Consider the following 22,780-nt stretch of genomic DNA (forward strand, 5'->3'; position numbering starts at 1 on the left):
TGCTGCAGTTCATGAAATCATATTTTTATCATGACAACCAAAAAATCTAATAAACACTAGTATATGTTTCATGAATGGTGTTGGCTGTAGCTGTACATTACGGTCTAACTGATGGATGTTTGAAACTCATTATCTGCAGCAAGTAGGCTTTTAGCATTGGCTGCACGTTCCTTTAGAATCCCTCAGTCTTAACATGTTCATGACTAGAACTGTAACTGTTGTGTATTTACTGCTGTAGCTTTGATAGCAGAAGTAAAGCAACCAATAACAGTGGAAGACTCAAGTTGCATGCGTTTCAATGTTATTGAAATATTTTCATGACAGCTTTTACAAATCACATGTCATCTTTTAACAGCCAAGAGATCAAGACAGTTCAGGTAGACGCTCTGAAGAGTGAGTCTGCTGATGTTTCTGTAGGGTGTGACGTTCAGAGAAGCTCTTCCCACACTGGTCGCAGGGGTAAGGTTTTACTCCAGTGTGAGTCCGCTGATGATTCTTTAAATGTCCAGACTGTCTGAACAGCTTCCCACACTGGTCACAGAAGTAGGGCTTTTCTCCAGTGTGGATACGCTGATGAGTGTATAAATTTGCAGAGCATCTAAACATCATCCCACACTGGCTGCAGGTATAGGGCTTCTCTCCAGTGTGGATACGCTGATGGATCTTTAAATTTGCAAGGCGTCTAAACATCTTCCCACACTGGCTGCAGGTATAGGGCTTCTCTCCAGTGTGGATACGCTGATGGATCTTTAAATGTCCAGACTGTCTGAACAGCTTCCCACACTGGTCACAGAAGTAGGGCTTTTCTCCAGTGTGGATACGCTGATGGATCTTTAAATTTGCAGGGTGTCTAAACATCGTCCCACACTGGCTGCAGGTATGAGGCTTTTCTCCAGTGTGGATACGCTGATGTTTCTTTAAATATGCTGGGAAACAGAAGCTCTTGCCGCACTGGTCACAGATGTGTGGATTCTCTACAGTGTCGGCACGCTGATGTGGATCCATTTGTCCTCCAATAAAACTCTCGTCACCCTCATCATAAGGCTCGGCTGGAATTTTGGCATCCTGTTTCTATGAAGCAAAAATATTCAGACACGGAAAAAGACAGATGCAAGAGCGTGAGAGGATATTAAATGGTGAAGCTCACTAATAATACAGGTAGAGCCCTGATACATGAAAAATATGGATGACGTAGAGCTGAAGGGGGTTTGTGGAATCTTGGCTCAACTTACCCCCAATGAGAGGGTAAGATGAGCAACATGGAGGTCAGGGACATCAATGTCATTTCATCAAGCAAACTCAAATGCCAGTTCCCAACATTTAAATGCACTTTGACAGTGAAACTGTCACGCTGTGTGCCTGCCTGCCTTGTGTAGTTCCCAGTTTTGTTATTTCAGTCTTTTCCCTATCTGTTATGTAGTCTATGTTATTGTTTATCTGGTTATTATCCGTCAGCTGGTGTTTAGTGGTGTTTTGGTATTTTCCCGATCTCAGTTCTGTTCCAGTCTTGTGTATTAGTTTCTGTACCATCATGCTTGAGTTCTGTCTGTTTGCTGTATGTCAATTTATGTTTATTAATCTGTGTTCTTCTGTTGGTTGTTATTTTGCCCCATGTCTGCCTGTCAAGTGTTCCGTCTTTTCCCCCAGTGCCTGCCTGTGTCTCGTCAGCCTCATGTCCCTCACCTGTGTGTCTCCTCCCAGCTTGTTAACCCTGTGTATATATCCTTGCTTGTTTCCCCTCAGTCTTTGTCTGGTCATTTTAGTGTTTAGATGCTCTGTCTCGTGTTGTATCGTTTTGCCTGCCCCGCCCCCCTCTTTCTGTGGATTTGGATTTCTGTTTGGATGACCTTGGTTTTTGGACTCAATCAGCCACTCTGCCAGTAAGTGTACTCACCTTTTGTTCGTTTTAATAAACCTTTGTAACTGTTCCTGCCTGTTTCTCGTGTCTGCATTTAGGTCCACCATCCTGCCTCACCACACAAATCGTGACAGAAACATTACAGCTATGTCTCCCTAGTTGTTTCCTATCAGTTTATAGCTTTAAAATCATCCCGTTGATCTTCATGTCCCGTGCCACCTGATGTATGGTCCAAACCCACAAGAAGAGTTAAGGCCTGTCTGTCTTCCCTTTATAGAAGCATGGCATGATGGTTTCTGGTCTACAACTCATAATGTCACTCATTTCATGGAGGCACAAGAATGCAATGTAAAATAGCTGGCTCAACTATCCCCAGGTCTTTTGGCTGAAATTTCCACATCCCTGCCATTTTAACAAACTTGTGTCATCCAGCAGTTTAAAGCTAACAGTATAGCCTCATATTGTTACTTTCTAAAGCACTACAGTCTATGACACTAACACATGCGTAAAATTTTTTTAAAACCTGCCTGTTGTTCAGACACAAGAATCAGGACTCTTTGAACAAAAAAAAAATCACTTTGAACAGTTTTTTTTGTTGTGTTTTTTTTAACTTAAATGTGCTTATGACTTGTTCCATGGACCTCTCTCCATCACAGCGTAAAATGGATGCGTCTTCAAAATGGTTTGGTCACATGACTAATTTTGTCTATGGTTGCAGAGAACCAAGGGGTGGATCAATTTCCCCACAGGCTCAAATCACCCCGCTCTCCCCTATAGCTATTATACCATAAGGAACCACAAAGGAACAAACATGTTGGAGTCGTCCTGAATGTTATAAAGTGTTTTTGTACTCAGTTTCAACCATTGTTAGGTAACTTTCAGTCTTAACTTCTAACATAGCTTCAAGCATCAGTACTGTTACTATGGTCACAGGCAATTCAGTTCTGTGTTTCAATTTAAATGTTTACTTTAAACAATATCGTGACTGAACAACAGGACTCTCTCTGATGTAAACAATCCTAAAGGTTTATGTTGTGGCCACCAGATTTCATTTATTCAACTGTGTTTCTAAGAAATCATGTATGTGTGGTTTTATTTTTGTAAGTAATGATCTATGGATAGTAGTGACTTGTCATAAAAAAAAAAAACCAAAAGAAAAACTCCATACTTCCCACTAGAACTATGTTTTAAGGTGTCCTCATACATTTTAACAGACACCTGCCAAATGAAATCACACTTGGCTGTGGTATAATGTCACTGATGCCTGCAGCATGTATCCCGTCCCACCAACATCTCTCGGAAGTCTGTTTTGTGGTCCTACCTCGTCTGTTGAGCTCATATTGATGGTTGTGTTTTTCTCCTCTTCTTCTTTCTCCAGATATTTCTCTATCTGTGGGTCAACTCTGTCATCACAAAGACCGTAAGGAAATGGGGGAAAAAGAAACGTATTTGATCACATGTAAGCGCCCATAAGCAAGATGATCCAGTCAGACAAATTCAGTTCAAAATATATTGGCTTGATATGCATCATATTTTCACATGTACAATAGAGTGGCTACTTCATTAGTCATAATACAATCTTCAATGTTCAATTACCAAATTTACCTTTGCAGAGGAAGTGCTTCCACTTCAGAAGAGGACCAGTTAAAATTTACAGTAGATCAATTGATGGCCACAGTTAGCTGAAATGGCAACATGTTTTACAGTTTTTACAGTGTAATGTTAATGACCGAACTCTCAGTAAACTAACATTGTTTGGCTCCTGAGTTCTCTCTCCTCCAGCCAGGCTCCAGCAGCCAAACAAAGTTTGTCTGAAGTTTCCTTGTTGAAGCTTTGACCTGCAGACCATCACACACACCGGCTGGACAAAGCTCGTTTGTTCTTACCGTTTCTCTGCTGAGTGAGATTCACAGACTCCTGCAGGTGATGGGCGTCTTCACGGAGCGCCGAGTCGCAGGTCTGACAGGTGAACTGATGGTTTCCATGGTAACTGAATCCAATCCAAAATAAAAACAGCCCCACATTCGAAAACATTTTTCCACAACAAACTCATCTAAGCATGAAGCAGTCTATGGTAAAGATGGTAAATGCTAAAATAGCTTAAACGGATCAGTTCAGAGCAAAGCTTTTAGTCGCCCTGATGAACTGAAAATTTTGAGCAACATTTCATAATGTCAGTTTAGGCTTCAACTCTGCAAATCTAATTAAGTGCGATCATTTGACCGTGTAAGTTTTTCTCCAGTGTGGGTGCGCTGATGTTTTAAATTTTCTGGGAAAGAGAAGCTCTTGCTACTCCGGTCACAGAGGTGTGGTTTCTCTACACTGTCGGCACGCTGATGTGGACCCATTTTTCCTCCAATAAAACTCTTGTCACCCTCATCAGGTTCGGCTGGATTTTTGGCGTTCAGTTTCTATGAATCAAAAATACTCAGAAAGAGAGAGGTACAAGAGTGCGAGAGGATATTAAATGGTAGAGGTTACCTATAATACAGTATTGATGCCCTGATGCATTTAAAATGTGGCCAAAGTAGAGATGAAGAGGACATTTCCTTTGAAAGTGCATTATGGCTCTTATACCATAAGGAACACGCTGTGTTTAAGTTGTCCTGAATACTATAAAGTGTGTTTGTACACATTTTAAAATATGATCCAGAAACCTTCATCCAGTCAGTGAATTGCTAACATAGCTTGAAGCATTAGTTACTATGGTTACAGGCAATTTAAAGTGCAAAGTTTCTGGAAGTGTTTTTCCTTTTCTGTGTTCCCATTTAAGGGCCCGTGTCCACCGTGTCCACATGAATTGAAAAAACGCTTTGTTTTTTCAATTCATTGCAATGGGAGCGCCTTGTTGCCCTGCGATGGTCTGGCGACCTGTCCAGGGTGTACCCCGCCTTTCGCCCGATGTAAGCTGGGATTGGCTGCAGCCCCCCGCGACCTTGTAGGCAGGATAAGCGGTTGACGATGGATGGATGGATGGGAGCGCCATGTTTTTACAACATGGTAAAAACGCCAGCAGTGTGACGAGGCGCTGAGCGTCTTTTTCTCGCTGAGCGCTGAGTTTTCTTTCTGGTCGCCGAGACTTTAAAAATGTTCATGCAACGGTTGCTATCCTGGAACCGGGCTTCGTCGAACCTCAGCTGCTGGAGTAAACGGTGGTACTCGTCCAGATGTTTTTTCACCCACAAAATCTCATGAACACACGTACGTCTGACCTCTCTCTCTACCTGCTTCAGCCTTCTCTTCATACAGAGCAAGGGCCAGAGCAAGTACTCTACTCTGTGTAGACATTTTTACATCCAGTAAAGTTAGGTAGAACTATTTGCAACATCACTTCCACAGATTTTATGTACCATAGCAACTAGAGCAGAAAAAATGCTGCGCCTCAAACACCCGCTAGCGCTCCCAGCTAGGCGTTTTCAGAAGAGCAGCTGGTGTTTTCAGCTGGCAGAACTTGATTTAGTGGACATGGCACTAGAAGTTTTCTCCTCAATGTTACTGAACACAGAAACTTGAGACTCTCTGATGTAAACATCCCATAGTTTGATGTTATGGCCAACAGTTTTCATTTTTTTACCTTTTTGTTTCTGTAAAAAGTTTTTGTTGATTTTTCATTTATCATGGCACCTCCTCCTGTATTATTATTATAGAGCTCCATTATTTTATATCCTCTCATACTCATGAATCTGTTTCTTTCACTGTCTAAATATTTTTTTCAAAAATCCAGCCGAACCTTATGATGAGGGTGACAAAAAATTTATTGGAGGACAAATGTGTCCATATCAGTGTGCTGACACTGTGGAGAAACCACACCTCTGTGACCAGGAGAAACACCTTATACCTACAACCAGTGTGGGAAGATGTTCATACAATCTGGAAATTTAAAGAGGTGGTATTACGCTCATTTTCAGGTTCAAAATCCTATTTAGGGGTTGTACCAGAACAGTTTTACATGGTTTAATTTTCAAAAAACATCATATTTTTACATTATACTGCACATTGCTGCAGCTCCTCTTTTCACCCTGTGTTGAAGGCTTCGTTTTAGCTATGGAGTGATACATCTCATCTCTAAATGATCTTTGTTGGGAGATGTACATGCGCAGTTCCTAGTTAAGGACTACTAGCCAGTAGAAACTTCTGACTTCCAACATCAAAGCATTCAAGGTGCATGGTGGTACATGACGCCAAAAGTGAATAAAAACCATGGCAGACCGTGACACAGTTGCACCCTCAGCAGTGCTTTAGGTGTTAATTAAAAGGATGGCAGTTTAACAGCAATAACAGTTCTGTGTACCCCTCTAGCTACATCAGTTGGTAACCCTCAAGTCGGTCAACGTAGTAGGTTATACTTCCTAATGTTTTGGCATTTTTAACAATAACTTTTATGCAGAGAAGAAGACTTTATGAGAGTCTTTACTGTAGCCAGCGACCTAATGTGCATAACATATTTCTACACCAATGTACATGCAGAACAGGTTTTACTATATGATCGTATGTATTATTTTAATTTAAACACATGCAAATATACGTTTTGTTGCCTTTTAGTGTATGGTTTACCATTTAAATTGTTTTGAGACGTAATTCAGCTGCTACTCGTGAAGTTGGGGGTACATATCGTCTTCAGGTGGCGTTCCAGGATAGTTTTTCTAGTTGGTGGTCGGGGATTTCCCAGTTCCGAGTTGCCTGGAACGCAGCATAAAGGCTGTTTTCAGTCAGCTCAGAGCAGAGTTTTCTGTGGGAGATGGGAACTCCCTTTGGGCTGGACTTTGGGCTTTTTCACTTTGCAAACCTGTTACATGCACAAAAAAGGTATTTAACTCAATAAAGGAGAGGGTGAAAAGCCAAAAAGCATAATACCACCTCTTTAAAGAAAACATCAGCAGACTCACACTGGTGCAAAGCCTTACACCTGCGACCAGTGTGGGAAGATTTTCTCTGAACATAGCATCTTACAGAAACATCAGCCTGAACTTTCTTGATCTCTTGGCTGTGATGACATGTGATTTCACTGTATGGTATGTAGGTAGATTTATTTTGTCACAGCGCAACAGGTTATAGAATGAGAGTTTGTAAATCCCTTTTGCTACTAAACATTAATATAGAAGCACTCATAAAAAGGTTTAGTGAACAACAGTGTGGATTTGTGCATTTTATATTAAATAAATTTGGACTACTCAAATATTATAGGAGAGGGGTTGAGTTTAGGGGTCAGGAAACCCTAAGCTGCCCCCCCCCCCACACACACACACACACACACACACACACACATGTAACCATGGCAACGGACCTTGTACTGTGTTTAATTACCTCTCATCAAAGGGATACTCCTTCTCACCCAAGTGTGACAAAATCCAGGACACCGAGGACAGCCTTGAACTTTATGTAAACAAAGACTGCTGTCTCCAAAGACTCAAAGCATTATCTGTTTAATTAAATAATCTTTTAGTTACTTGATTAAGTTTGCCTCTATTTGAGTAGTTACCATGTTGTTGATATTATTGCTGAAAAGAATCTAAATAAGTTACTTTTGCAGTGTTTTAATTTTCAGCAAGATTAAGGACACTCCTTCATTTTATATGTAACCAATGCTTGTTCACAATATTTTCTCACACAATTCCTTTAGAAATGATGATAAATGTCATATTGCTGGCTATTAATTGCCAGCTTGAATTTAAGGCCAAATAACTAAATTTCCCAGTTCCTAAGGAAAGATTGTTTAGGGATTAATCTAAGCTTTCCTCATGTAACCTGAGCTTCTTGTGGACGGAATAAGTTTTACACACCATCGTTGGAAATGCGTTAATGTATAAATGTCACTCATTTATCATGACCAATAATTTGACAATAGTGTTTTCCTGTTACCAAATGTTTAAACTTAGAACGGTACAACTGTTTGACCACTGAGGTTTGATTGTGGAAAATATTTGAATATAATATGTGCAAATAGATTTTCTTTTTCTTTATAGACATATTAAAGGTTTAGAAAGACGGTCCCGCGGGAAACCGGAAACGGCCGCCCTGCGGGAAATAGGACTACCCTCTGGGGAACCACGCCCCAGACAACAAAACAGGCGAGGTTTTTAATTCAATCAGACATGGAGAACCTTGGAGAATCCCCTAGCAAAAAGGGCTAGTTTTAACTCCTAAACTCATAGCTTACTTTCATTAGTTCTCCTCTGCCATATGAGTCAAATGCTTCCCACAATCGAACCTCTATTCTCATTGTTTAGTCATTGTTTATTTCTCTGATGTATTTAACCACCTTTTTATATAACCTTAGTTAATAAATTCACTGTAATCAAGGAATTGTGTGTATTGCCTACTTCTGAGTCCCTGCCAAGAGAATTTACCCTTTAGAGATGAGACTGACTGATTGATTTAAGATAATTGAGCGATTATTAACTAACTGTTCATTGGTGAATAATTGTATAATTATTAAAAGCTACCTAGAGGTCTGGAGACTCTAGGATAATAACTCCGGTGGTGCCCCGAAACGAGAGATTAATATTGTCTGAATATTAAAATTCATAATTGGGTATTCTCATGAATTTATTAAAATTCATAGGTGGTTTAGACATGCTACAAAGGGTTAACAGAAATAAACTATCAGTGAAGCAGTGCTGGGGATGAATTAGAGTTTAAGAGTCTGATAGCTTGGGGGGTAAAGCTGCTTTGCAGTCTGGTGATGCGGCAGCAGAAACTTCTGTATCTCTTCCCAGAAGGCAACAGGGTGAACAGGCTGTGGCGGGGTGGGTACTGTCCTTTAGTATCCTTTGGGATTCTCACCGATATCACTGATGCTCGGGAGACGGGTACCAATGATCTTCTGAGCAGTTTTAATCACCCGCTGCAGAGCCCTCCGGTCCTGGGCCTTACCATCTGTTGAGACCCGATGACCAGGATTTCTGTTTTGTCTGAGTTCAGTTGGAGGAAATTATTTGACATCTATTTTTTAACTTCACAAAGGCAGTTGTTAAGTGAACTCAGCATTCCAGGGTCTGTGGATCTGACGGGCAAGTACATTTGTGTGTCATCAGCATAAATATGAAAAGAAATACCATGTTTATGAATAACATGTCCAAGGGGAAGCAGATACAAGGAAAACAAAATGGGTCCTAAGACCGACCCCTGAGGGTCACCATATTTAACTGGACAGAACGAAGAGACATAGTTGTTAGTTACAGACACGCAAAACTTCCTATTTGATAGGTAGGATGAATTCTATTCATTCTAGGGCCGTACCAGAGATCCCCACCCAGTGCCGCAGTCTGTCTAACATGATGTTGTGATCAATGGTGTCAAAAGCAGCGCTAAGGTCCAGGAGTACCAGGACTGAGCACATGCCTTCATCAGCAGACATTGAAAGGTCATTGGTGACTTTAAGCATGGCAGTCTCAGTGCTGTGGTACTTCCTGAAACCAGACTGAAACTTTTCAAATATTTTGTTATTTTCCAGAACATGTTATTTTCCAGTACAAATAGGACATTGGATCAAATTTGAAACAAAAGAAAATCCTAACTGCAGCAAACAAGAAATTTTGCTTGTGGCAAACGAGTTGAATCAGAGAAATTATACAGTAACAATAACACTGTTGCGCCACATTGAAATGTGCGGACAATTACGATGCATGGGAAGTGATTATGCCAGCTTTACGTAATGCTGTTTGTAGCCCTGAGGAACGCAAAAACATCTCGACAAATGTTCAAATCAAAGACTAAAACTATCCTATTCTGATTCAAAGATAATGTTTCCGTGAAAACATTATTCATTTGAAGTAATTATATATTATAATTAATATTTTGTAGACTGAACATATCTCAGACGGCGCATTCTCACCTCAGTCAACTAGGACACAAACAGGAAGCTCTTGATTAACTGAAGCTCTTTTGTGATTTTACGTTTCGTGAAATTTGCTTTGAAATACCATAACTTTGAATTACCATTTAAGAAAACCAAATAGACAAACATACTGATGTTGCCTGCTGTTTACATTTTCTTGACAAGATCTGTTTCTTGTCTCTCAGGGAGTGTTGCTATTAAGACCTTGGTATTCCAGACTGAGACAGATACCAATTATGTTGAGATGGTGCCCCAGAAACCCCTGGAACTGAGGGCTTTCACTCTGTGCATGAATGTGGCCACAGAGCTCAGCGGACAGCGCGAGGTCATCCTCTTTGCTTACCGGACTGTGCACGATGATGAGCTGACTGTGTGGCGTGAACTGGACGGCAGGTAGACACTCTGACAGCCAACAACATGCCGATTTTCTGCATTTAAGATAGTATTAAGGATTTAAGTGATTAAATTACATTAAATGTCTCCATTTTCATGACAAAAATGTATCTCATACAACCACTTCTACCACAAACAGACAAACGTTACTACAATGACTGCTACTAACAGTACTTTTACAAACACCACTACTACTAGTACTACTAGCTATTAACATCTAACTACCACTACTACTACTACTAATAATAATAATATGATTACTGCTATAAATACATAACTACTACTAAAACTACTACTATTGTCATTCAAATGCTTTCCTTTGTCATGCAAAGCACTTTGAATTAAATTTGTGGTTGAAATGTGCTGTACACTGTAAATAAAACTGCCTTGTCTTGACGACTACTACTACTACTACTACAAACGCTTACACTACAAGCAATACTACTACTAAAAGCAATTTTCTGCTATACTTCTACTAACAATTACCATATGACAACTACTGCTGCTACAAATACTTGTACTCCTAACCACACTAGTATTGTGTTTCTACCAATATTTCTGATATTACTACTTCTACTAGTACAAATATTAACACTGATGAGAATGATACTATGAACAGCTACTAAAATACCACCACTACTGAAAACAAACCTTCTACTACAAGCAAAACTACTGATACTACTAATGACAATATTCTGCACTGCTACAAACAACAATAATAATACTACTACTACTACCACCAACAGTTCACCTGTAATAAAGAAACTGTTGGTACCTAACCATCCTCGCAAGGTCAGGTGTGTCTTGCGAAATATTCCCTGATTGATACAAAGAATGTAAAACATTAAACATGATTAGTTGTGAATGTACAACGTGTCATTATTGGCAATTGATAAATGATCAGCTGGAAAGAACATGAATATTGAATGTCCAGCAACAACTGAAAACTGTTCATGTATTCTGAGGAACCGTCACTGCTGTGAGGTCATTGTCGGAGTAGTCGGCGTTGCCAACGTTGCCAACGTCTGTGAGGATTTCAGGATTCCTTCTACTTAAATAATGGGTTTTTTTGTGAAGTTGAAGACAGCCACACTGCTGCAACTGGTAAAGACAATAACTTGGACAAACAGACAAGATAACAAAAGAAGTAGACTGTTACGTAGAGAGTGGCTGATGATGGAATGATGTGGGCGGGTAAGCTCACGTTAGTGTTGACCTCATTTCACTGACAACTTCCTGGCTCCATATTTCTTTTGGCTTTTAACCCTGATATATTTTTATGTTGTTTAGTTTAACTCTTTGAAACCGTTTTGAAAGATGCATACACATTAATTATATATGTGTGTGTTTAGATTGTCCCTCTACCTGACTGGAGACGCTGTTTTCTTCAAAGTCCCTGAGCTCGGCGCCCTGCAGACCCACCTCTGCGTCACCTGGGACTCCAGTTCAGGTGCGACTACCTTCTTCATGAACGGGAGGAAAAGCTTGACCAAAATTTACAGGAAAGGTCACACTGTCCACTCCGGAGGCAGGGTTCTCCTCGGACAAGATCTAGATTCTTATGAGGGTGCTTTTGATATCAAACAGAGTTTTGTCGGGGAGATCTATGATGTTAATTTGTGGGACTCTGTCCTCTCAGACAGCACGATCCAAGACATGTTCTCTGGGAAGAGAGTGACAAGAGGAAATGTTTTCGACTGGGAAACCACACAGCTCAAAATTTATGGGGTAGATGTTGTTAATCGTGAGCTGTAACTAAAATGTTAACAGACATAACACGGCATGCTGCAATAATGTAGGTTACGTCACAACGTCATTTGTTGATCAAAATGCAGGTCTGTGCACCAATGTCAATGGCATTAATAAAAATCTATCCTGGCAAAGCTTGTTATGGTGGAATATTTCTCTCTCACTCACTCATTAACTACTTACTCCTGGGTACAGGACCGCCGGGGGGGGGTGGACACAATCCCAGCTGACATCAGATGAAAGGCGGGGTACATCCTGAACAGGTTGTGGTGGAATATATTATATGAAAATGTCAAACTTTGGTTGCATTAGTACCTGATCTGGAGCTTTCAAGCACAGAGAAGACTGCACAGCTTGTGAAAGAAATGGGGTTGATTGAAAGAGTTCCAGCAGCTCACCTTTGCTCTGGGGCTCCCTGGCATTTTAATCCAGCCATGTCAAAAGCATTTGCATTTTAAAATTAACTAAAATAAAAAAGTGGTAACACTTTCTATGAAGGTCATCACTATAATATATATACATATATATATATATATAACACGATATAATACGTCCATAAGACATTATAACAACTGTTATAATCACTTACAAACATGCACTATAGCAAAGTTCATAATGTATTATGACCTTTTGATTTAATGTTTTATAACTAATTGTGATACCAGTTTATATCAATGTGCGGCAAGAAACTCTTTCAGTCGTCACCAGTGTCCTTCCTTTAACAACCAGTTGTCAGACTCCCCGCAAAATCCAAGATGAGATCTCATAGTTGTTTCCTTCTTTTCTCCTAGACAAAAATGAGCTGCTTTTAATACCAAGGTGAGACCAAAGACCTTTTCTCCCAATTCTCAAATTCATCTCAGGAGAAACAACCATATAAAATCTCATTTATGTCTGACTCTGATCAAAACAAGAGATCTCTAACTCATCTTAAATAAGTCTAATTTAAGTCTATTAACATTGGACCATGAGATCAGAGAAAGAGCTCAAAGAAAACTCAGCTATGACTCCTGGGATCTCATGATTCTTCTCAAATATGTCTGTTTTCTCATATTGGCTTCAGGAGCAAAAACTCATCTCTCTCTTACTCTGATCAAAACATGAGATCTCTACAGTATCTTAAATAAGTGTAATTTCAGCCTCCAGAATGTGGATCAGAAAAAAAGCTCCAAGATATTTCTCAGTTTTGTCTTAGTGATGTCACGATCTGCCTGTCGGCTATTTTTAAGTTTAGCTCTCTGTTGGTATTTGGATATTTTGATCAGTTCTGTATCTTTCTTATAGATGTCCAGTAACCTAGTTTATGTCTGTGTTTTGTGGTGTCAGTTGGTTCCGTCTCTGTTCCCTACTTCATTCTGTTAGTCAGGTGTTTCCTGTTTGAGGTTCGGTTCCTGGTCTTGTGTTCTCTGTTTAGTTTTGTGTATTCCCTTGTTCATTTAGTGGTTCTGTTTAGCTCTCTTTGTACCGGTCTGTCATGTATTATAGATTGTTCCCTGCATCTTAGCCCCGTGTCTTAGCTCCTAGTTTTGTGCCTCAGTTCATATCTTAGTGTTTACTTCTGGTCTGTGTTCTTATGTGTTATTTTGCCCATGTCTAATCTGAGTTCTGTTTTATCTTTGCTTCAGCCTGTAGTCCTTGTTATTAATATATGGTGTTTTGCATCTGTAAGTGTCTCTCTGTTGTCCATACTCTCTACCTGCCTTGTTAGCCCTGATCCCGGTCACCTGTGTTGCTCCTGCCTTGCTGGTTAGTCCCCATGTATAAATGTTTGGTGTTTCTGTTCATTCCCTTTCCATTGTAGTCTTCTGTTCACCCTCAGTCATGTTTGTTGGGAGAAGTGTTCTGCCTGCCTGCCTATTTGGACTTTCCAGTCAACTGTGTGTAAGCCTGTTACCTGTTCTCATTTGGATTAAATATCCTGAACTGCATCTGCTCTGCCTTGCATTTGGGCTCTCACCCACTTAGGGGTCATTTTACTCAAGCACTTTACTTACGTCAAATGTTGAGGCTGAGAATTCTCTTTTTATGGGGTTTGTACTTTTACCCCCCTTAATTTCAAATCCTTATTGTATTTATTGTTAATTATCTGTTACAAGTTACTGAGAAAAATAAGTTTTGACATTGAAAATAATCTTCACTTTCAAATGTCATGCTTTCAAATTTGTTAAGGTAGTCACAGCCAGCATAACTGGAACACCCAGTACTTTGACCTGATGTTTACAGATTAATTCATTAGGGACCGAATGCACACAAGAACTGAGATACAACATGTATCTGTCATTACATTCACTTTTATACCTTTTACTTGAGTAGAACTTTGAGGACTTTAAATGTGGATATGCTATTTCTCCTCTTTTAAGTAAAGGAAAATTGTACACTATTTAAAGACAGTCAGTCATTCATTGTTACTTTTATCTGGATGGCGCAGCGGCGTCACCCTTTCAACAGCAGGAGCGGGGTTCAAACCTCCAGCATGGTTCACTAAGCACAGACAGTAATGTGATACAATCAAGCTCACGAACATCTCCCCAGAGCTCCCAACTGCTTTTTAGGAGCAATAAGCACTGAAAAAGATACAACGATGAGATCTCATCTGTTACTTTCATTTATCCTATTGTAATCTCAATTCAGTATCCATTTGTCTTACCTAAATCTCAAAACCTCGCTCTCTCCTCATCTCATTCTTTTCTCCTAAGGGGTTTTAGGAGCAACAATTCAGATTGGAGTGATCTCAAAAAGATATACTATAGAGATTTTAGTGTTTTCTCAAGAGTTAAAGAAAAGACTATTCTGAGCAAAAGATTTTTCCTCTGGGCCTCTGGACACAAATATAATTTAACTTAACTATCAGGATGTACAGTATGTGTACATATGTGTGTGTGGACACCAGTTTAGCTTGAACCCGCTGTTCTCATTCCTCAACAAGTGAGGTAGTAATGACACACAACTAATTAACATTACTAAGTTACCAATTTAGCTAACGTTACACTGCAGCCAAAACCGCGCTTTACAGACCGGGGATCTGTTAGCTAGCGCTTATGTAAGGATGATGAAAATGATGTAATACTGAGTACATTAAGTGAGCACGTAAGGATGATCAAAAAGGTGTTATACTGAATAAATTGAATGGGAGGATATAAGTTGGGTTGATATGAGTTAAAAGATACTTAAAAATGTCCATAAAAAGGGAAAATTAGAATGCTTTGAATCATTGCACTGTTTGAGTGAAAACTGATAATTCATTCCTTTATAAAACAGGACAAAGTTAAAATACACTGATCTGTAGATCAGTAATCTATTGCTTTTTGGGTAAAAGAGGCTAAAAAGGTTAATAGGATAAAAAGACGATCTATGTTTAAAATGCTTTTTTAATTTAACTTCTATATCAATTTGGGGAAATGCATCTTAAATAACAATATGCAGTGTTTGATTGTTTACATAAGTTTAACTTTCTTTTTGACATATAGTTTTAAGCACTAGTTTGTGATTGGAGGATCTGTTCACGATTGCTCATGCCTCGTTCAGCCTGTGTACGAAACGTGTGGCTTACGTTCGTCCACTACAACATTGGACTTGACTGAGGCTACATCGTGTCCCTGTCGTACTTTCAATTTCCCCTTTTACAGGTAAGAACGAGGGTTGTAGTTTGTTCGAATGATTTATTTATGTGTTTAATGCTGTAAGGAACATGCAGGGAGTAAATATTAATGACTGTAGCGATTTATGTATGCACAATTAGCAGGCTAAAGGTGAAGTGTTGCTCCAGTGTAGCTTGTATGCTAGCTGTGTCATGTGTGTCATTTTTCTTCACAGAGCTAAATGTAATTTACTGTTATTTGCCACTACTGTTAAAATGCTGTGAAAGTATTTTGGTATGTTTTTGGTAAATACATTACAACATTGGACTTGACTGAGGCTACATCGTGTCCGTGTTGTACTTTCTGTTTCCCCCCCGGGCACACACTCGCTCCTTTGCACACAGGGAGCCAAAACACCGATGAGGGTTGCTGCACGGTGTCCCGGTGAAAATCAATGTTGCGGTCATATTGATGAGCGAGTGAAATTTTAGTAGCCTGGTCATTCATTCAACAGCGGCGAAATGCGGCAAATAACCAGGTCTCTGTTATGTGCACACCTCCGACTGCCCGGGCGCTGCACTCCCGCAGTTCTGAAGGTTCTGCGTGAGAGAGCGCGAGCAGCAGAACGTGACGGTGAAAGTTAGCGGAGGAAAATATTTAAGTTTTTCAGCTAGAAATGTCTCATTCTAAGGTAATAATTATGTAAGGTCTTTATACACCACTTAAACATAGTTATGGATCTTATATTGCATTTCTGTCTGTCAATCCTCCTAAATGTTGGACACTGGACCTTTAATATTATTTTACATTTAAAATTTGCCATCATTGGCTGATTTTGGCGATGGAGTTTAACTTACTCATCAGGTGAAACTCCCCATGTGCTGTAATAAAAATCCAAATTTCAAAGTAGTTGACCACTGTTGAGTGCGTAATTGTGTGGAACTACAAGGGACGTGACTCGGTGGTGAGTTCACAGCTGCCGCAATGTAACCGAGCAACCGCAACATAATGTTTAAAATTTCTCAGGACAACACAAGATTTTTCCAGGACATTTTACTTTCTCTCATTCTCCATATGTTTTTCATGACTGAAATCTTGTGACGAAATCACACCAGCTGAAAGTCACGTTGATGTTCCGACGCATGAATACTCAGGACTCGTGCGTCGGACCACACCCATCTTCAAATTCAGTCATTTACATCTCAATTACACACCTTAGGCTGTTATTTATTGACTTGTCAGTTGAAGTCATTTTTAAACCACAAATATGAAACGCTTCCTTGTTCCAACTTCTCAGTTGTAAGCATTTTCTTTCATTTCCTTTGGTACATCACTGAAGCACCAAATCAGCAAACCCAATTGCGCATGTGCCCACTGCAATCGATAGACACTGCTGTAGCATGTCTACTATGTTTTAATAAATTTGAGAATTAATACCAAATTATGAATTTTAATATTCAGAAAATATTAATCCATAAATATCTCGTTTCGCGGGGCACCACCAGAGTTTTAATTAACCCAGAGTCTCCGGACCTCTGGGTAGCGTTTTAATAATTATTCACTAGTGATCAGTTAGTTAATAATCGCTCAATTATCTTAAATAAATCAGTCAGTCTCATATCAAAAGGGGTAAATTCTCATGGCAGGGACTTGGAGACAGGACACACACACACACACCTCCTTTGATTACAGTGAATTTATTAACTAATTAAAGGTGAATATAAAAATGCGGATAAAATATATATCCAAGAAATAAACAATGGCTAAACAATGAGAATGTGGGTTCTATTGTGGGGAGCATTTAACTCATACGGCAGCTAATGATAGTCAGTGATGTCTATTAACTATGGGACATCACTGACCACAGAATGCAGGGTTTTGGTCTTACTGCACGTCGCTTCTCTCAGCCGGGTTGCTGGTAACTTTAGGCGGCCTCACACTGGCTGAGTTCCGTGCGTTCTCGGTTAGGACAGCTTAAAGCCATCAGCCGTTCGCTTTCTCTGCCAGGGAATGGCTCTGGAGGTCCGTCTTTTGTCGGCTTACTGAAGAAACTCGCAGTGGGGGCCTTCCCAACCCTGGCTCGGGTCAGATGGGATTAGCTTGAAAAATAAAGCTTAAGAAAAGAACTTGGTCATTCTTCAATTAAACTAGTGTAACTTAACGGACTGATAACAAAACCGAAGAAAATAAAATGCAAGTACAGTTGCTGAAACGAGAGAAAGCTGAGGTCGCCCCTTAGGGCGTTGCCGGGAGAGGGAGCACGCTGGGCGCGTGCCGAAGCACAGTTGGAGAGCCAGGAACAAGCAAGACAACAAGAGAGTGAGAAAACTGGGTCGCTGCTTTTGTCTGGTGGGGCATGGTTCCCAGAGGGCAGTCCTTTGTTCCCCTGAGGGAGGGCTCGTCTTTTAACTTTTAATATGTCTTATCAAAAATCTATTTGCGCGTATTTTAATCAAATATCTTCCCACAATCAAACCTTGATTGTCAAACGGTTATACCATTCTTAGTTTAAGCACTTGATAAAAAGGAAAACATTTGTCAGTAGTTCAACTTTGAGGCTAGCATTTCAGATTGAATCATCAGAGGAGAAGAACTTAACTAGCTTTCTGGATATATTGGCTGCTACATGTTCTTAGAGAATATAAGCAAGATACACGAATGGCATTAGATTATGGACAGGTAAATACATTAAATGGCATTTCAGACGATGGCATGTAATACTTATTTTGTCCACTTGGGGGAGATTGGGTTACATGAGGAAAGCTCTGATTAATCCTAAAACAATCTTCTCAGGAGCTGGAAAATTAATCGAGTATAGGACGACATTTCTTTATCATCATTTGTAAAGGAAGTTTCAGAAAGTATTGTGAACAAAGCATTGGTTACAAATAAAATGAATAAAATCAGGTGACCTTGCTGAAAATTAAAACACTGCTAAATTAACTTATTTAGATTCTTTTTAACAAATAACAACATGGTAACATAACTACTAAAATGGAGTGGGGAGACCTAGTTAACTAAAAGATTTAATTAAACAAGGTAATTTTTGAGACAGTACTCTTGTTTACACAAACGAGTTCAGGACTGTCCTCCTGGTGTCCTGGAGTTTCTCAAATTTGCATCTGGCTGTGAAAAGGAGAATATCCTTTGATGTGACGTAATTAAACAAAGAGGGAGGACAGTTGCCATGGTTACATGTGCGGGGGGGCAGTTTGGGGTTTCCTGCCCTCTCTTAAGAGTTTTGATAGGCTGTTCAGGAGAACGCTAATCTCTGGTGAGTGTTTTTGTCATTTTAACAGTCAGGCACCGAGGCTTATCTCGCTGCGGCATCAGAGGTGGCCAATTTTACGATCAGACTGCCCAGAAACGCCACATAGGGAAACCAACGAAGGTTAAAATGAAGGGCAACTGGACTTGGTTGAAGATACCGGAAGACGTTTCGTCCCTTATCCAAAGGACTTCTTCAGTTCTGACTGACTGGCCCTTCTGTGTTGAGCCATGCGTTTGTGTAGTGGTTGTTTAGACTACACAAACGCATGGCTCAACACAGAAGGGCCAACTCCTCAGGTCAAGACTCTGCAGTCTACTTACATCTGAAGGACAGAGGACACTCGTTTGAGGACCACCAGGTGCACATTTTAGACAGAGAAGATGGATGGTTTGAAAGGAGGTGTCAAGGAAGCCATCTACACCAGGGTTGAGAAGCCGTCATTGAACAGGGGAGGGGGTCTACGCCACCACTTATCCCCCACTTACAATGCTTTCCTTTCATCACTTCCCAGGAAACTCAACAAACGTAACCTATTGGCCTCAGGTGAAGATACCAACGATGGTCGTTCAGTCTTGGCCACAGGTAGTCTTAACGACTGTAACGACTGTCGTCACAGCAACCAGGAACACTAACGAACCAGCGGTATCGATGACCCGGGCCAACGACCCCACTGAGGTTAAATAGCTGAGTTTCCCTGCCAGTCAGTCAGAACTGAAGAAGTCCTTTGGATAAGGGACGAAACGTCTCCCAGTATCTTCAACCAAGTCCAGTTGCCCTTCATTTTAACCTTCAATGGATAACTATGACCTGGATGACTGAGAATCTTCATAGACACATAGGGAAAGCAAACCCTTCACCTTTTCCTTTGGGGTCTCTTCAGTCGTCTGTTGAGTTGATATCTCAACCCCTCCTTTTCTTTCTCCCAGGGAGAGAGAAAGATTTTAGAGTAGTCCAAATTTATTTGATATAAAATGCACAAATCCATACTGTTGGTACACTACACTGCAAACCGGCTCACTACCAAGAGAGTGTACTAGTGAACACACACACATAAGACAGGTTTTTGAACTCAATCGCCTACCTAAACGTGACAAAGAGTTCCATGTGGCAACCAACATGCAGGGAAAGAGGCAGCTATGCTAACACAGCTGCCTTAAATAAGCTCAGCTAATAAGTGGGATTATCTGGGTAGAGCTAATTTTATGCTCTAGAGGTGCGTTCAAGAGCAAGGCTAAATACCTGTAGGCCTGCATCAATCATTCAGCCAATTTAAATGGAGAGTAGTGGTCACAGCGTTGTTTGGTATCACACTGAGTGTGGACCAGAGACAGCAAAGGAGGGAGCTGTCTGAGGAGATCAGAAAGAAAACAATAGACAAGCATGGTGATGGTAAAGGCTACAAGACCAAACAGCTGGATGTTCCTGTTCCTGTGATGTTGGCGATGTTGACAGATACTCACAAGAACAGGTTAATTACAGGCGGGTGCTGGCGGCAGCCGTAACAACAGTTGCAAATGTTATCAAGAAGTTTAGGGCCTGTGGAACTGTAACAAACCTAACTGGGAGAGGCCGCAAAAGGGAAATCAACCCCATAATTGAACAGAAGGATAGTACAAAAAGAAGCAAGGACAGCTGCCAAAGGAGATAAGGCTGAACTCAAAGGTCAAGGTATGTCTTGTCAGACAGCTGTGTTTATACTGTTTTAAACAGCTCCATTCCTCAGAATGAATTAATAAATTAATATTTGAATCAAATTCATGCCAGTCCCAATCTGCACGGTCCTGGATCCTGTTCCGGCAGGATCACATTTCACGCAGCAAATTTGATTATTGCCATGATGTACTTTTACAATGAAATAAATCATTTTATATACCTGTCAATTTCATGGTCTATTGTGTTCTGTTTCTGTGACATTTGGCCTTTATGGTGTGGTGGTTCATATTTCCTTCATAACTTCATGATGAATACTAAGGGAGAAATAAAAGCTGTGTCATCCTTTGTGTGCAGAGTTGAAAGTCTTGTCCTGTGCTTTTTCACATACATCTCAATCAGCTGCATGTTGTTGGACAATGCCCTGAGAAGTCCACTACATAATATCTGGATATACTTTTTACTTATATACTTTTTTACAGTGATGGACAAAATGTTCAGATCCTTTCTAGAAGTACTAATAACAAACTGTAAAAATAATCTGCTAGAGATACTGCATTGAAAATGTTACTTAAGTAAGTTTATGCAAGTATAATGAGGGAAAATGTACTTAAAGTATTAAAAGTTATCAAAGCAGAAAAATGTCCCCGGTGACTGTGATCATATATTCTATCATCAGATTATGATTACTCATGCATTAATATAAAAGCAGGATTTTACTGTTGTATTTAAGGTGGTGGAGCAAATTTTGAACAGACGGACTAAAACTAATGATTATTTTCATTATGGATTGATCTGCAGATTATTTGAAAATAGTGAGAAATGCCGTCACAGTAAACCAGAGCCCAAAGAGACACCTTCACAATGCTTGTTTAGTCCAACTAACAGTACAAACCTCAACACTATTAACAATACATTACAATTATTGAAATAATTGAAAAAGGAAAAGCAGCAAATCTTCACAGTTGTGAAGCTGGAACCAGGGTCTGAAATCAGCGCCCACCAAATGTAAATGTGTGGACAACATTTTGGGGCGGCAGGTTGACAGGAAGCAAAAGATTTCCTTTCAGCGTCTCAGGTCAAATGCACACAAGCAGCAAACATGAATCCAGGATAACAGCGCTCATCACTGGGCTGTCAAGTCACTATAAATATCCAAAAAAAGCCAGTTTGAGAGCTGATGGTTAGTGATTCGAACATTATGTATTCTGAAAGGGCAAGAAAGAGTCATTTATATCAAACTGCTCTTATTGTGAGTTGTAAAATGGATTCTGTTTCACTGATGTTCGGCCAAGAGTTGATCTTGACCACACAAATCCATGCATTGGTTTGTCAGTTATTGGGCAGATATTTTGATAACTGACTCGTTAGTTGAAGTCATAATTAAAGTAAATAATTGGATTATGTTGATTTTTCAACCCATTTAGTTTCTTTAATTAGCATCACACATCTCCAATCTTGTAATCATTCATTCAGCCTATTTAAATGGAGAATAGTGGTCACAGCGCTGTTTGGAGTCATCGTGTGCACCACACTGAAGGTGGACCAGAGATAGCAAAGGAGGGAGCTGTCTGAGGAGATCAGAAAGAAAACAAGAGACAAGCATCTTCAAATCTAAATCCAGACAGCTGGATGTTCCTGTCACAACACAAATATTATCAAGACGTTTAAGGTCCTTGGAACTGTAACCAACCTAACTAAGAGAGGCCACAAGACAGAAAAACTGAACAGAAGGATACCTGCCAAAAGAGATAAGGCTGAACTCAAAGGTCAAGGCTGGTCACTGTCAGACAGCTGTGACTTAGTAAACTAAACTTTTCCCTTGGAATGGAGCTTAATAGTGTACCTATTTCAATATTTGATTTAAATATGTGATCCGTGTGGTCCCGGATCCTGTTCCGGCAGGATCACATTACACATTTTTAGCAAATTGTATTATAGCTGTGATGTACTTTTATAATGAAATAAATAATTTCATGTTGAATTCATGGTCTGTTGTGTTCTGTGACTGTGACGTTTGGCCTTTCTGGTATGGTGGTTCATAACTTCATGATGAATCCTAAGGAAGAAATAAAAGCTGTGTCATTCTTTGAAACGTTCGTGTGCAGAGCTGAAAGTCTTGTCCTCTCAGTCATTTTTGAGCTCATTCAGCTGCATGTTTCTGGAAAATACCGCTTTATAATCCCTGGATGTTCCTTTTTTATTGTGATGGACTAAGTATTCAGATCCTTTACTTAAGTGAGAGTGGTAGACATTCGACTGGTGGGGGTTCTCCGAGTTGTGTGGGAGATAAATCTTGGCCAGGGCAACATTTCTGGTCAATTGAGCATGGGATGCATCATTAGTAGTGTGCCAGTGCATCACTGGGTGTCCACAAGAGTGGCCTGCTGCAGGATGATCAGTCCTCAGTTTGTGTCCTGGGCTCAACCTTTCCTGAGAGAACT

The 22,780-nt window shown here is 40.1% G+C and overlaps 2 protein-coding genes across 4 annotated transcripts in view; one reads left to right on the top strand and one right to left on the bottom strand.

Annotated features, from left to right (window-relative positions):
• Positions 1–284: 284 nt before the first annotated feature.
• Positions 285–4,134, bottom strand: LOC123961466 (zinc finger protein 239-like). Of its 3 annotated transcripts, XM_046036898.1 has the most exons (4): positions 3,745–4,134; positions 3,464–3,540; positions 3,180–3,261; positions 285–1,071 (listed from the first exon to the last, which is right to left on the bottom strand). In XM_046036898.1, the coding sequence occupies exons 3-4, from the start codon at positions 3,195–3,197 to the stop codon at positions 364–366; spliced, it is 726 nt and encodes a 241-aa protein (XP_045892854.1). In that variant the 5' UTR covers positions 3,198–3,261; positions 3,464–3,540; positions 3,745–4,134; the 3' UTR covers positions 285–363. The 3 variants fall into 3 exon arrangements, with proteins under 3 accessions (XP_045892854.1, XP_045892845.1, XP_045892863.1); XM_046036889.1 differs by lacking the exon at positions 3,464–3,540 and having other exon boundaries at positions 3,745–4,131; XM_046036907.1 differs by lacking the exon at positions 3,464–3,540 and having other exon boundaries at positions 3,609–3,748.
• LOC123961460 (pentraxin fusion protein-like) overlaps positions 3,255–22,780 on the top strand; it is a 33,102-nt gene continuing 13,576 nt past the window's right edge. The window contains exon 1 of the mRNA XM_046036875.1: positions 3,255–3,824. Within this exon, the coding sequence (XP_045892831.1) occupies positions 3,785–3,824 (40 nt within the window). The 5' untranslated portion in view covers positions 3,255–3,784. The remainder of the gene's footprint in view (positions 3,825–22,780) is intronic.

Source organism: Micropterus dolomieu, linkage group LG02 (assembly GCF_021292245.1).
Source record: "Micropterus dolomieu isolate WLL.071019.BEF.003 ecotype Adirondacks linkage group LG02, ASM2129224v1, whole genome shotgun sequence".
Lineage (NCBI taxonomy): Eukaryota > Metazoa > Chordata > Actinopteri > Centrarchiformes > Centrarchidae > Micropterus > Micropterus dolomieu.